At 38.4% G+C, this 16655-nt stretch overlaps 1 protein-coding gene across 6 annotated transcripts in view; it reads left to right on the plus strand.

Annotated features, from left to right (window-relative positions):
* Positions 1–16655, plus strand: part of lpp (LIM domain containing preferred translocation partner in lipoma) — a 147445-nt gene that overhangs the window by 6158 nt on the left and 124632 nt on the right. For 2 of the 6 annotated variants that reach the window (XM_077607415.1, XM_077607416.1), the window contains exon 1: positions 2690–2823. The exons of 2 other annotated variants lie outside the window; for them this stretch is intronic. In XM_077607415.1, coding sequence (XP_077463541.1) covers positions 2743–2823 — 81 coding nt within the window. In that variant the 5' untranslated portion in view covers positions 2690–2742. 2 more of the 6 variants (XM_077607421.1, XM_077607420.1) reach the window with 2 other exon arrangements.

The following is a 16655-nucleotide window of genomic DNA, read 5'->3' on the forward strand; positions in this document are numbered from 1 at the left end:
ATGCACATGCGTTGTCCCTTTAAGAAGCGACATCAGTCAGGCTCTTAACAAGTTCTCCAACAAAAAAACAATAAAAATCCGGGGAATTTTGAGCTTTTCTTTAGCCTAATAATTAATAGGGCATTAAGTATGACTAAATAGTCATTCGCAGTTTGTATTTAGGGAATTTGAGCAACAATTTAAATGGTAATTATCAATAACCTTCTGGGCGACCAAAAGACTGGCGACCAAAAGATTGGCGACCAAAAGACCGGCGACCAATCGACCGTGTACCTATCAAACACATTTTATTACTATTAAACCACTAGTTATGTGTTACTTTGTTAATACATGGTGAAATAGAAGAAATCAAACATTTTTTTCTAATCCAATATCCTGTTTTTGGTGCTTTTTCAGAGGGTTGGAACGAATTAATTGTTTTTTAGTTCATTTCAATGGGAAACGTCCGCTCGAGTTACGAAAAACCTCAACATACGATCTCAGTCCCGGAACGGATTAAGATCGTATGTCGAGGTACCACTGTACTTTATCACTTGTAGACATCCAATTTTTTTTGAACTCCGAGGGTGGCAGCCAATGAACATTCACTCCCTCCCTCCCACTTCAAATGGATTGGACGTCTAGCATCCCCCGTGACAGCCCACGAGTTAAACTGCGTCCGATCGATCCACGATATACGTCGCGTTCCATTCAAGTGACTTTTTAACTTCATATCAAAAAGAAAAAAAATATGGTCACGGGACAGAATCGAGAGCGATACCACACGGTCTCGGAATCGGTATCGGCGCTAGCGACGCTAGATAAAAAAAACCTAACGGCAACGTGACTTATCTGTAGCGGTGGACCCTGAGAGCGAGCCCCCTTTCTCCCATTGGCGTGTCAAATTGAACGGCGCCCTATCAAGGAAAGGCAAAGACATCAAAGCTGCTAACTTCCCTTAACGCGCCATGCTAATTGCTCTTTCATTGCGAACTTCACTTCTCGTCGGGGGCGTCTGTTTGAAATCCGCTTTACGTCGGGGGTGGGGGGCTCACTGGCGGGCCCGTCAGGAAATCGGCTGTTAAGACGTCACACGTTACAAACGAGATTAACTCGGACGAGGCCCCAAACTTGGTTTTTATCGCCTCGGTTATCTGCAGAGCGCCGCGGGATGGCTAGCAAACAAATCGGGAATGTTCAAGCCGAACGTGATCGGACGCGGCAGGCGACCATTCCCGCGGAAATGTCGGGTGCTGGTTTTCATAATAGATGGCATCGGTGGGGATTTGCATGGTTTTAGGCATTTGGGACAAGAAAGGCATTGTGGGATGCGGGTATATCAAGATGAGTGGTAGGGGAAGCTGTTAGCTTTTATTTGCATGGGATTATGAATGGGGAAAGTTAGCTAAGCGATAAATGTGTTCAAATGGAGGACACGTGCTGAAACGTTGGGGTTTTCGAGTATTTTGGATTCTAGAAACGTGGGTGTGAATGGTGAAACTGCATTTAAAAACCTGAATCTGAAATTAATATTTCTGTATATCTAGTATGAAAAGAAAGATTCAGAATGTCATTTTTTACAGTGTTGTATGTGATTGAAAAAACAGTCTCATAAGAATGCTACATTTGTTTTGCAAAATATTTTCTTTCTGGGTTCCAGTTAACCATTTTTTTAATCATAAATTTTCTTATAAGGTAACCAAAAATGTTTTGTCTGTTTTTACAGGAAATGGCTAATTTAAAAAAATAAAATTTGGGGGTTAGGTTGAATTAAATTCAAATAGGACATTCGATCGCTTCAATATTTAAAATTGTAATTAATCGAAAGAAAATTTTTCTAAAAACAAAAAAAGTCATGAGTCAATAAAGATAAAAATCTTTCGAAGACGCCGCTACTTCTCGGAATATTATATATATTATTTTAAATACAATGAATTAATCAAAAGAATCATTTTTTTTAAACAAAAAAGTCACAAGTCATTAGAGATAAAAATATTTAATGACTCGTGACTTTTTTGTTTTAAAAAAACGATTCTTTTGATTAATTCATATATATATTATTTTAAGTATAATGAATTAATCAAAAGAATCATTTTTTCAAAAACAAAAAAGTCACGAGTCATCAAAGATAAAAATCTTTAAGGACTCCTGATTTTTTTGTTTTTAGAAAATTCTTCTTTCAATTATTCCATCATACTTAAAATAATATATCTTTTAATTCCCATCACCAAATAACCCTAACAATACATCTAAATGGGGGCCGCGAAATATCGTACCCCGGGCCTCAAATGGCCCTCGGCCCGCATGTTGGAGACCCATGTTTTATTTAGGGATTCTAATTAATTTTTTTTGGGAAAAAAATAATGATTAATTCGCTCACGAAAGGGTTAAATAAATTTGATGAAATAAGCGTTATTTCACTTCCTCGAAACGTGCTTCCACATCAGCAAAGAGGGCGTCGGCGCGTCGTACGTCGACCGGGTGGCGGTGATTAGGAACGGGCCGTCCCGGCTGGCTGTCCCCGCTGGCCTGCTGCCTTACATGGGCAAACCTCGGCTTGGAATTTCTCAGCGTGACGTCACTGCCCACAAAAACTCTCCCAGAATTGCGGATCAAGAAGTTTGGCTGCCGGGGATTTTGTCACTTTCCCCCCCGTCCTTTTTTTCCATTTCCACGAAAGCACCGAGCCCAAGGTAAAAAACCGAACCGAGTCGAGCTGAACCGGGTACGAACGGTCGCGTTTGAGCCGACGCAGGGGGGGAAATGTTTGACGCGTGTTCGGCGACAGCGGGTGGGGGAAGAAAGACGCCGCCGCTACTTCTCCGAGGCTCCGTAGTGACGCCGGTGAGAATGCGAGAACGTGGCCGAGATTGGGCCGTGGGTGCCGGGGGAGGGAGGGCGTGGACACACCTGGGGCCAGACGCTACGCTGCTAGCATGACGAGCCGGGCTAACACGAGGGTAATGAGTCTGTAAGCTAGCTAAACGTAGCGGGGCGAAGTTTGGGAAAGTTTCCCCCCCACGTTTTTGGGCGTCTCTCGCTTCTTTTGTGTCGGTTATTAGCCGAGTGGTCGGCTCGGGAATGCGGAAGACTGAGTTAGGAGCCGCGGAATGTGTCGAAAAGTTGGCGTTTTTAGAGATATTTTTTTTAGCGTTAGCTGGTTTGTTAGCCGTTTTAAGTAAATCCATCCTCTTGAATCGAAGATGCAGATTCGTCAAAATGCCACAGGCACTTTTGAATGGGAAAAAACTCATTAAGTTTGTCACTCGTAATAATGACCACTTTAAGTTTAATTTATAATTGTTTTTATACAGTGTTCTTAAGATATTGTACATCTCATTAAATTATAGTTTTTTCAAAATATTTTTTAAATCAAGGATTGTTAGACTAACAGAAGCATGATTTAGGATATAAATATTCGAAAGTGCAGTGTAGACACGTGTGGTTTATATTTGAACAAATATGTTTTAACATTTTAATTTGGCTGCCTCATATAAACAAATGCCACTTACAGTCTGAAAATAATGGTAGATTTACTACTATCAATATGCAAGTAAGTCTAGAACTAGTAATTACATATTTTGTACAGTTTATACAGTACTCTTGTGTAAGTGAGTGATTGACACAATATGTAAAATGGTGGAATGAAGGCGCAAGAATGTTCACCGTATTTTGTTGTTGCAATAAAATCATGCTTAACAGATAAATTACTGCAATTACTGCTAAACATCCCCAACCAAATTATAATTGGGTCAATTGGCTGACATGGTTTCTTCCTTAGTTACTGTGAACCTTCATTTTTGGCCAAAATTTACTCCATTTTACGTCTGTATGCTGTGTTACTTTTCAAGAATATTTGTTTTTGTTTCCATTAGCGGGTGCAAAACTGTGTTTTAGTCCAATAATGAAGTATGATGACATTTTTTTCCAGTGGGTTCATGTAGGAATGTTGAAGGCATCCATAAATAAATTTGCTATTATCTCAAAGAATGATGATTGGTCACCCAGTCCAACCATAAAAGGTCATGAAAAGCAAATCTTGGTTCGGGGAGTGTCACGCTTACGCTATGGATATCATCTCCATAAAATGTCGATTATGCAATATGTCTGCAATCTATTGAAAAGAAATAGTAATGGCTACATTTGTTTGTTTAATTGGGGTTAGGACACAGTGGGAATCGAACCCAAACAGTCTGCCCAGAAGTCAGGCAAACGAATCGTAACATCAGGTTGCAAAAAAAGTAGGAAAAATGAATAACAGACCACATGAGTGAGGAAAATACAATACAAGTATGTTTATTTTTTTAAAAAGTTTACTGTTAGGAGCTTAGCATGCTCATTGCGGTAAACATTTCAAAATAAAAGCATGCTTGCAGTTATGCTATCACGTAATTCAGATTCTACCCGATTTTTTGTTTGTTTTTTGACGTTCATTTTGGATGAATTTTTTTTTAATTGGCAGAGAACAAAAATGGCGTTAGCTATCTTGCTAATTCATATTTTATTCTAAAATAGCGTTGATTGACAGATTATGTACGGTAATTTTAAAAACGTACATAAGTGTGCATGTTGCGTGGGTTTTCTCCGGGTATGCCGCTTTCCTCCCGCATCCCAAAAACATTCATGCTAGGCTAATTGGATGCTAACTTGTTCCTAGCTTCAATTGATTGGTTTGTCTCCTTGTACCCTGCGATTGGCTGGACACAGATTCAGGGTGTGGCCCACCTGGTGCCCTTAACTAGTTGGGATCGACTCCAACTCCTGTTCTCACCGTGCTCTCGTGGGTTTTCTATGGGTACCCCGGTTTCCTACCACGTCCCAAAAAACATGTATGCTAGGCTAATTGTATGCTAAATTGTGATTGGATGTGCTTTGTCTCCTTGTCCCCTGCCATTGGCTGGCCACCGATTCAGGGTGTCCCCTCCCTGATTCTTGTAGTTAGCTGGGATAGGCTCCAGCACCCCCCTTGTGAGGATAAGCGGTCCATAAAATGAATTTTTAATCATTTTTATGACAATTTATTGTTTCTTACTTAAAAATAAACATTACATTTTAATGGGTGGTTTATGAAGACACATTGTCCCGATAAGTAGTGATTCAATTGGCTCATTTTTTCTTCTTCTTCTTTTAAACAATATTATCTGATGGGGCAATAATTTATCAGACAATATATTGCCTACTAAAATTTGTCAATGTGACCGTACCTGTAGAATCTCCAACTTCCTCTGAAAGTTTTCAAGCTAGCACGCGCGGCGCTCAAACGCCTCGCCGTCGTCGCACCCCCATTAAAATGCGCCCGAGCGACTGCGGTTAACCCACCAGGAGGGTCTCGGGCTCAAAGCGCCTTTCAACTTTAACATCATCAACACTGTCAAACGTGTCCTTTTTCTTTTTTGAAAGCGCGCCACCGCGTTTAATGCAGTCAGAAACGCTTCTGAGCGACGCAGATGTATGCGGTTTGATAGCAGCTGCTCTCGAGGGGCGCCGGGCGGCGAGCTTCGCGGGAGGGCGGCGAGCGTCGGATTATTGATTTGAAATTCACACGCTGCCGGTCCTCCTTTTAACCAGTAAAGTCGGTCGTCGGCTCTTTCCCCCGTTCGTTTATTTCCAAAGCGCGTTGACGTCGGAATGCCGTTCGCTTCGGAAACGCCGCCTGCTTAAAAAACGGATGCAATCGGTTTTTAGGACAGTATTCAGACAAAAAAAATTAAAATAAAAGCCCATCCCAAGAAGCAGGGTTTTATATATTATATTATTATTTATTTATTACTACATTATTATTATTTATTTTATTACTATATTATTATTATTTTTTCACTATATTATTATTATTTAATTTATTATATTATTTATTTTATTACTATATTTGTATTTGTTTTATATTATTATTTTATATATATTTACATTTTTATACAGTAATCCCTCGAATATCGCGGTTAATGTGGACCAGGCATGGCTGTGATAATTAAAAAAATAAATCAAATACATACATAATCATATATGATTTATGATATTATATTATTATTATTTTATATATAATTATATTTTTTATACAGTAATCCTTCGAAAATCGCAGTTAATCTGGACCAAACATGGATGCGATAATAAAATAAAAAAATACATAAAAAAATTATGATTTATGATATTATTATTATTTTATATGTATTCATATTTTTATACAGTAATCCTCGAATATCTTGGTTGATGTTGACCAAACATGGCCGCGATAATTAAAATAAATAAATAAAAAATTAGCATGATTGGCCAGTTTCAGCGTGGATATTCACATTTAATTAATTCATTTTCTGAACCACTTATCCTCACAAGGGTTGCGGGGGGTGCCGGAGCCTATCCCAGCTCACTCTGAGCACCAGGCAGTGAACACCCTAAATCGGGAGACGAATAAACAATCACTCATAGCTCGAAAAAAAAGTTAGCATCCAATTAGCCTAGCATGCATATTTTTTGAGATGTGGGAAGAAACCGGAGTACCCGGAGAAAACCCACACAAGCCCGTGGCGAACATGCAAAGTCCACACAGTGAAGCCCCACCTGGAATCGAACCCAGGACCCCAGAACTGTCATGTTTTAAAGGTTATTATTCTCGTTAAGCTAATTTCCGGGTGCTTCGGACTTTTTTCCCCAACTTAAAAAAAAAATTCACCCAAATTTCCATGCATGGTTCGCACTACTCGGGTCCGACTCTCGATAGCGAGCCCCCCGAAACGGCGGCGGACTTGCGGGAAGAATAGCGATAAACAGAAATTCCAAGTGCCCGCGCTTTCCGCTAAAACGGGACAATGAGGCCACGGGTCGTTATCACCCGCGCTTTGACGGCAAAGAAAAGTGCGCTTTTGTTCATAAAAGTAGCGGATTATGCGTGTGAATGTACGCCAAAAGAGGGTCCATTGACTCTGCAGATTACATTGTGGTGATTAAAAAGGTGTAATTAAAGTCTGACGACTCCCCCAGAGTGCCGCGGGGGTCAGCGCTGATGAGGGCGGCGATATTAACGGCGGCGTGGGACTGACAGACGGAATATTATTACACACTTGAAAGACGGAAAATGACTATTTTGTTAGGTTATCGTTTCCTATTTAATGACTACTACTTTGTTGTAGTGTGTTTTCACGCTGGTGGGGCGCTCGTACGTCATTTTTGGGGGTGTTTACAAAATATTTGGTCTTTTTTGTACCATATTAGCGGGTGGAAATTTAATGTGCTTTACAACGAGGTGTGTGTTAACGGTTTTATGTTAATGTAGCATAATGACATGATTTTTTTAAATGTTAAATGGGTCTTTTGGTTCACGTTTACATATTTTTTGACTGTTTTACTCTAATGTAGCATAATGACATGATTTTTAATGTTAAATAGGCTTTTTGGGGTTTTTATATTTCACGTTTACATTTTTTTTTGACTGTTTTACTCTAATGTAGAATAATGACAGGATTTTTAATGTTTAATTGGTTTTTTGTTTCACGTTTACATATTTTTTTGACTGTTTTACTCTAATGTAGCATAATGACATGATTTTTTAATGATAAATGTTTTTTTTGTTTCATGTTTACATATTTTTTTGGCACTTTTACTCTAATGTAGCATAATGTCATGATTTTTAACGTTAAATAGTTTTTTTTGTTTCACGTTCACATATTTTTTTGACAGTTTTACTCAAATGTAGCAAAATGACATGATTTTTTTAATGTTAAATGGGTTTTTTGGTGCACGTTTACATATTTTTTTTGACTGTTTTACTCTAATGACATAATTTTTAATGTTAAACAGCTTTTTGGTTTCGCAAACAGACAAAAAATAATCAATAAATAATAACAATAATTAAATAATGAATAAATAAGTAGTCACAATAAGTAGTCGATAACATGAATAAGTAGCACAAATAACCACAAACAAGATGGATAAATAATCAATCAATAATAATAAAATAATAATTTGTAAATAATCAATAAGTAGTCAACATAATTAGTCAGAACATAGATAAGTAGGGAAGTGCACAAATAACAACAAACAAACAGATAAATAATCAATACATAATCTTATCTCATTTTCATTAGGGTCGTGGGGGGTGCTGGAGCCTATCCCAGCTGTCCCCGGGCCAGAAACGGGGGACACCCCGTGTCCAATCAGCCTAGCATGGATGTTTTTGGAATGTGGGAGGAAACCGGAGTACCCGGAGAAAACCCACGCAGTCCGGGGAGACCATGCAAACTCCACACAGGTGGACCGACCTGGATTTGAACCCAGAACCCCCAGAGCCGTGAGGCCGACGCGCTAACCACTCGCCCCACCGGGCCACCCTAAAAAATAAATAAATAAATAAACAATCAATAAGTAGTGGATATTATGAATAGTAGTCAACATAATAAATTAGTAGTTAACCTAGTCAAAATAATTATTAAAAAAAAACATTCCGCCAGACTTAATTCTCGACAGATATGTCGCAACATGCCGCGCCGCGTACGCAAGCTAGGCAGGGCCCTCCAACAATGCTCAGTGTGCGCTCAGTCACCCCTGGCGCGCAAGTTGTTTCACAAGTGCGATGTCAAGGGCTATCAATCAAGACGGGTCTCCGCCACTTCAAAGCGGCCATGAGAAAACCTACGAAAAGAGCCAAGCTAGTCACTGTTTTGCTCAGAATGACTTCAGACTTCAAGTCAACAACGATGTCATGGTCTCGACATGCTCATTATCACAAAAGTCATAAAAATTCCTGAGCTGCCACATACGGCGAATTTCACGTCGTCTTTACCAAATTACTAAATACGCATTTAGGATCAAAACGACGAAAATCATAACAAAATTAAGCAATGTTTTTTTTGCGATTTACATGAAAAAAGTGTTTAATATTTTCATATAAGCTGAAATCTTAAAATAGCATTAAAATAGTTGAATTTGACAATTTCTCTCGTATAAGCCGAACCCCTAAAATTGCCTTAAAATGGTTGAATTTGACAATTTCTCCCATATAAGCCAAACCCTTAAAATTGCCTAAAATGGTTGAATTTGACAATTTCTCTCATATAAGCCGAACCCTTAAAATTGCCTTAAAATTGTTGAATTTGACAATTTCTCTCATAAGCCAAACCCTTAAAATTGCCTTAAAATGGTTGAATTTGACAATTTCTCCCATATAAGCCGAATCCTTAAAATTGCCTTAAAATGCTTGAATTTGACAATTTCTCTCATATAAGCCGAACCCTTAAAATTGCCTAAAATGGTTGAATTTGACAATTTCTCCCATATAAGCCAAACCCTTAAAATTGCCTTAAAATTGTTGAATTTGACAATTTCTCTCATAAGCCGAACCCTTAAAATAGCATTAAAATGGTTGAACTTGACAATTTCTCTCATATAAGCCAAACCCTTAAAATAGCCTTAAAATGGTTGAATTTGACAATTTCTCTCATATAAGCCGAACCCTTAAAATTGCCATAAAATGGTTGAATTTGACAATTTCTCTCATAAGCCGAACCCTTAAAATTGCCTTAAAATGGTTGCATTTGACAATTTCTCTCATAAGCCGAACCCTTAAAATTGCCTTAAAATGGTTGAATTTGACAATTTCTCTCATATAAGCCGAACCCTTAAAATAGTGTTGACTGTTTTATGTTAATGTAGCATAATGACGTGATTTTTTAAAATGTTAAATTGTTTTTTTTGGTTCACGCTTACATATTTTTTTGACTGTTTTACTCTAATGTAGCATAATGTCATCATTTTTTTTAATGTTAAGTAGGTTTTTTGTTTCATGTTTACATATTTTTTTGACTGTTTTACTCTAATGGTTGAAATTGACAATTTCTCTCATATAAGCCAAACCCTTAAAATTGCCTTAAAATGGTTGAATTTGACAATTTCTCTCATATAAGCCTAATTTATGCGCATATAAGCCGCAGCTTTGAATCGTCATCATTTTTTTTTGCGACAAATACATTTTATATGCGAGAAAATGCGGTATTTGTCAATTCTGACCAGACTTGCCATACTCTCAATCCCAAAAACCACTCTAAAATTTGGGAAATTTGCCCGGAAAACTGGCAGATTGCTTTCCTCCTCATTCCCTGGACTAAATTCAACTTCCTCCATGTTTTGTCCGACTTAGCACACAAGCATATAAACTTTCCGCTAATCTCCGTGTCGACACGGCGCCTTTCGGAAAGCGTCCGCTAGCGCCGATTTCCGCCCAGCGCGCGACGTATCCTCCAATGTAAAAAAATAAATAAAAATAAATAAATAAACGCCATCGGACAAATTCCCGTTACGCAAGAGCGGATTACAAGTTTCTTGGATATTAATTTTCTCTGCAGAAAAAGGAGGCATCGGGAGGGGGCGGGGCTTCGGCTGACAGGCGGAATGCACCGTAATTATTGCAAGACCATTTTTTAAGTGGGATAAACTCGCATTTTTTTTCTAGGACGAGTCTAGTGCAGGTGCGGGTGACGAACGAGTGCCTCGTTATGGAAACACATTTAATTACTTTGTTTTAAAAAAAAAAAATCGACTGCGTTTAACATACCGGAGTGAATGCCGTTTTTATGATTCACGTTTCAAGAATAGGATGTTTTTTTCCGTACCAATACCAAATTGATGAAAAAAATAAGGACACCTGTCAATTTTTTTTGCCACTTTTATTATTCCTTATTTTTTGTAGTGTTATCTTTATTGCACAACAGAAGTAAAGAAATACTTTCGTATTCTAAAAACGCCATCTTTATTTTTTTTAGAACAAAAAGACAATTCAATTTGACCAATTTGGTCAATTTGACACCAAATTGGTCAAATTGAATCGTCTTTTTGTTCTAAAAACGCCATCTTTATTTTTTTAGAACAAAAAGACGATTCAATTTGACCAATTTGGTGTCAAGTGGACCTTTTTTGAGCTAAATTTTACAACATCAACAATTAGCCAAATTTCAAAAAATCTACCAGAAACTAAACTTTCCCATTTTACGTTTTTTTAACTCCAATTTTAAACCCCCCCAAAAAATAAAGCCGCCATCAACGTTCAAACATTTGACACTTAAGAAAAAAAACCTGTCTCAGGCCCAAAACTAAACAGGAAGTCGGCCATTATGGCTCTGCGGCTTTTTGGACAATTCCAAGTCGATTACTTTCGACAAATTCCCCACCAAGAACCGTTAAAAAACGGCGCCTGGCTTCTGAGATGGCCCGTTTAGCACTCCTCGCAAGCGTCCGGATTCCAAAAGTATGGGCCTCCGTCCTGGCGTTCCTCCGACGTGCAAAGCAAAAAGTGACATCGCTTTCCCCAGCATGGCCGACCGACTTCATACTTTCTCCATATTTGGAAATGTTTACCTCCTCGCGATGCTCACCCGAGATCGGCGGCGAAGGGATGTGAGTCACTCGTTCTGCGCGCAACTTTGTCAGTCGTTTGCTTTCCTCTCGCTCTTTCCTCATCCACACAAACTGTGAGTATCTTCTTTTTATCGACCAATCGCGTCCGAGAAGCCGCTGTCCGGTTAGCATTTAGCTCAAGGGTGTCAAACTCGGGTTGGTTCGCGGGCCGCTTTAACGTCAACTCGATTTCATGTGGGCCAGACCATGTTAGATATAATATTTCGATTTTTTCTAAAAATTGGATTATAAGAACTGGATCAAAAGCCCTAAATCTGGGGTGTCAGAATTGGGTTGGTTCGCGGGCCGCTTTAACGTCAACTTGATTTCATGTGGGCCGGACCATTTTAGATATAATATTTAGATTTTTTTATAATAAATGGATTAAAAGAACTGGATTTAAAGCCCTGAATATTCCATTTTTTTATAGATCTAAAACAATGTTATTTTAGCTTTTTTTAAATATATTTTTAGATTTAACAAAATGATTTTTGAACTAAAAACACAGAAAAAATGGATTAAAAAATTACAATTATTGATTTAAAAGGGGGAAAATCAGGAAATTTAATATACATCTATACCAGGGGTGTCAGACTCGGGTTGGTTCGCGGGCCGCTTTAACGTCAACTTGATTTCACATGGGCCAGACCATTTTAGATATAATATTTAGATATTTTTTAAAGAACTGGAATAAAATCCCTGAATATTCAGTTTTTTATAGATCTAAAACAATGTTATTTTAGCTTTTTTTTAATATATTTTTAGATTTTACAAAATGATTTTTGAAGTAAAACACTGAAAAAATGGATTAAAAAATGACAATTATTGATTTAAAAGGGGGAAAATCAGGAAATGTAAAATACATCTATACTCTTCATTTGAATTTGATCCTAAAACAGAAAGTCGGCACTCATGATTTACTTTCCCGGGCCACACAAAATGATGCGGCGGGCCAGATTTGGCCCCCGGGCCGCCACTTTGACTTAAGTGCGCCTTATAGTCGTGAAAATACGGTATTAGTTTCGAACAAAAAACAATTTTGCATGCATAGCAACCCGTTAGCATCTGCCATTTTTTTTAGTCATAACTCAAGGCCAGGACTGTTTTTTAATCCCTGTTTTAAATCGAAAAACTGTAAAAAAAAATGTAGTGGTTTGGGTATTGGTTCACATGACAACACGTTTTGTAAGACAACAAACAGATCAACTTGTCATCTGTTGCTAACGTAGCTGTCACATTTTTAACTGAAAGCAGCAAATCAATTGACATTTTGAGCGCTACTTTCTTCACGTGATTGACACTTTTAAAGGGCTCTGGTATTTTCCCACTACGTTACTGTTTCCTTTAAAAAAATAAAAAAACAAGAAAAAAAGCATTTTGCGATAATTAGCGCACATTTCAAAGGCTAGCTAGTTCGTACAGTGCTGCTATTATACTCTTCTAGAAATTTTCCCGGTCATACATGTACAGCTGGTTTCTAATGTTAGAATTTTCCCTTGAGGCCAACTAGTTCGAATTCCGAAGGGTTAAAAAGTTAAAAGTCGGCTTTTGTTGCTGAAAAAATGACAGAAATGTGTAAATATGTCGTCATAACATCCGTTGCTATCTGGGAATTGCTATCGCTAACGTTGACCTTTTTCGCCGCGATGGTGTTGAATTTCATTCATTTAGTATACTGCTTATCCTCACGAGGGTTGCGGGGGGTGCTGGAGCATACTGACTTTGGGCACCAGGTGGGCGACACCCTGAATCGGTGGACAGCCAATCGCAGGGCACGAGTAGACAAACAACCAATCCCTCTTAGTTAGAAACAATATTCATGTTGACTACTTATCTATCTTGATTACAACTAATTTATTATGTTGACTACTTATTTATGTATTATTTATTTATTTGTCGACGATTTATTGTGACAACTTATTTTTTTATTCTTTTATTTATTTATTCTTATTATTTATTGATTTAAAAAAAAAATCTATGGTTATTTATGCACTTCCTTACTTATATTGTTGACTACTTATTGCGTAAATACTTATTTATTATTATTATTTATTGATTTAAAAAAATGAGTTTGTTGTTTTTAACCTTATTTATGTATTATTTATTTATTTGTCGATGATTTATTGTGACAACTTATTTATTTATTCTTCAATTTATTTATTCTTGTTCTTATTATTTTTAAATCAATTGTTATTTGTGCACTTCCTTACTTATGTTGTTGACTTCTTATTGCGTGACTACTTATTTATTGATTATTATTATTTATTGATTTGAACATAATGAGTTTGTTGTTTTTTAACCTTTAAATCTCATCATATTTGTATATTGACAATACAAGCAGTCAATTCAATTTAGCATCCAATTAGCCTAGCATGGAATTTTTTTGGGGATGTGGGGCAAACCGGGCTACCTGAAGAAAACCCAAGGATCGAACCCTCAACCCTAGAACTGTGAGGCCGACTTGCTAACCACTCGCACACCGAATTGTTGAATTTATTTATTTTTTGGTGGTGGTTGATTAAGATATAATTTGTTAACAAAATCCAAATCCTCCCAACCTAATCTGGCCACATTCGATTTCTTTTTTCTTTTTTTTTGTTCTTAATTTGAAGATGCTAGCAAGAGTTCCCTACAAGTCAACAAATTAATACGTGATTAACGGTAGCAATTATCGCGAGCCAGCTCAAGTGCAGATTATCTGTATGCCATTAATCACTTTAAAGGTTTTGATTACTTTCTGTTTTTCCCACTGAAATCTCATCTACAAGTAACGCTAGCTAGCTAGCTAGTAGCCCTTCCCAAATAGTTATTTACCGTTGACATTTTCATATTGCTGCACATTTCCACTTCCTGTCAGCGAGCATTTCCAACCAGTCAAGGAAGCGCGCGGTCGCAAAGCTAACCGAGCTAACATTTCCTGCATTTTACGCTGCCCCCTTTTTTTTTTTTCGTTTTCGCTAAGTGATTAAACCCAGATTAGGCAGCCGGGCCGCCGCTAGCTAATGGGACGCACTTTGCGCCGTGTGTGTGACGGATACGCTCTCACACGCCAGCCTCTAAAGACGCGCAAATGACTGCGGCGGCATGTTGCCAAAACAAAATGCCGTTTAGAGTGACAACAAAATTGGGAGGGATGACGGATGTAAAAAATCATGTAAAAAAAAAAAATAACACTGCATTTAGGGGAAGAGTAAAAGGGCCCAGAATGACCATGGAAAGTATTTTTTAAAGTTCGGTGAATGAGAAAATGCTATTTCTCAAGAATATATGTGGTATTACATGTAGAAATATTGATATTAAATAGTATTCAAAGCTAATTTGTACCCAGATGTTAGTAAACTGGAAATACAGATTCGTAATCTGGATCCGTGGTTTAGTAATCTCTACCTGCGGTTTAGTCATTTGTACCTGCGGATTAGTAATTTGTACTTGCAGTTTAGTCATCTTTACCCGCGTTTTAGTAATTTATACCCGCGGTTTAGTAATCTGGACTCGCGGATTAGGAATCTGTACCCGCGGTTTGGTAATATGTACCCATGATTCAGTATTTTTTTTACCTGGGGTTTAGTAATCTCTACCTGCGGTTTAGTAATCTGTACCCATTGTTTAGTAATCTTGTACCCGCATTTGGTCATTTTTTACCCACGATTTAGTCATCTCTACCTGCGGTTTAGTAATTTGGACCCGCAGTTTAGTAATCTGTACCCGTGGTTTAGTCATTTATACGTGCGTTTTAGTAATCTACGTGCAGTTTAGTAATCTGTACCCGCAGTTTGGTCATTTGTATGCACGGTTTGCCAATCTGTACCCGTGGTTTAGTGATCTGTACCCACGGTTTAGTAATCTGTACCCGTGGTTTAGTCATTTGTACGCGCAGTTTGGTAATCTGTACCTGGGGTTTAGTAATTTTCTACCCATGGTTTAGTAATCTCTACTCGCAGTTTGGTCATTTGTACCCGTAGTTTGGTCATTTGTACCCGTAGTTTGGTCATTTGTACCCATGGTTCAGTCATCTGTACCCATGGTTCAGTCATCTGTACCCACGGTTTAGTCATCTGTACCCGCGGTTTAGTAATTAGTACCTGCGGTTTGGTATTTTTTTACCCACTGCTTAGTATTTTTTTACCCACTGTTTAGTAATCTGTACCCACGGTTTAGTATTTTTTTTACCCACTGCTTAGTATTTTTTTTACCCACTGTTTAGTAATCTGTACCCGCGGTTTGGTAATCTGTACCCGCGGTTTGGTAATCTGTACCCGCGGTTTAGTAACCTGTACCTGCAGTTTAATAAATGTATCCTATTCATACTTGGTAACGGCAAGCCTGTAAAAACCAGATAACTCGAGTCGCGTTCCAAAAAAAAATGCAATCAGGACATCTCAATTACAAATAAACCTAAAAATGGAAGTTGAGAATTGACCAAATAGAACATTAGCGTTAGCCTAGCTCCCGAGACCTGACTCGCCGCTACCCACTCGGCATGCATTGTTGACGAACGCACCCGAAACTTGATGGCTTCATCAAAAGTTGACATTTTAAAGCCGTGTGAATGCATTCATTATGGAAGAGTCGCTTGTCAATCTCGCTCCGTTTGTCTTTTGTTGCCTTTTTTTTGCCTGCCTTCTGATTAACCCAATTAAAATCCGCCGAGGCCCGAGACAAAACAAACAAAAAGTTGCTCGGAAACCGAACGACGATCGCTATTGGCGCAGCGTTTACGGGCTTTAGCGCGCCGTCGCTAAATGCTATCACAAGTGTGCGACGGGGGAACGGGCCGTTCCTCTCATGTGGTTTTTTTTAAAAGCGTCTTTTTAGCGCTCGTCCCAGAAAATCTTTCACTGATGAATTTAATTAATTGTAAACATTGTATATTTCCACATTTATGCTTTTTTGCATCTGGGCCTGCACCCTGATTGGTTCAGCATCCGTTGCAATGTTGTTTTCACGTGTTTCGTTGAAAATGAATGCTTTTCATATTCGCCACTTTATCCCCACAAGGCTCGCGGAGGGTGCCGGAGCCTAACCCATGTAGGCCCAGGGAGAACATGCTAATTCCACACAAGTAGATCGACCTGGATTTGAACCCGCGACCCCAGAGCTGTGAGGCCGACGCGCTATAACCACTCAATTTAGAGTTAGCATTTACAGCTAGCCTAGCATGCATATTTTTGCCATGTAGGAGGAAACTGGAGTACCCGGAGAAAACCCACACAGAACTGTGAATCTGACGTGTTAACAGTTTGAGTCTTCTCCTTGGGCCTATGTGGTATTTATCCGGGTACTCCAGTTTCCTCCCACTT

Source organism: Stigmatopora argus, chromosome 8, assembly GCF_051989625.1.
Source record: "Stigmatopora argus isolate UIUO_Sarg chromosome 8, RoL_Sarg_1.0, whole genome shotgun sequence".
Lineage (NCBI taxonomy): Eukaryota > Metazoa > Chordata > Actinopteri > Syngnathiformes > Syngnathidae > Stigmatopora > Stigmatopora argus.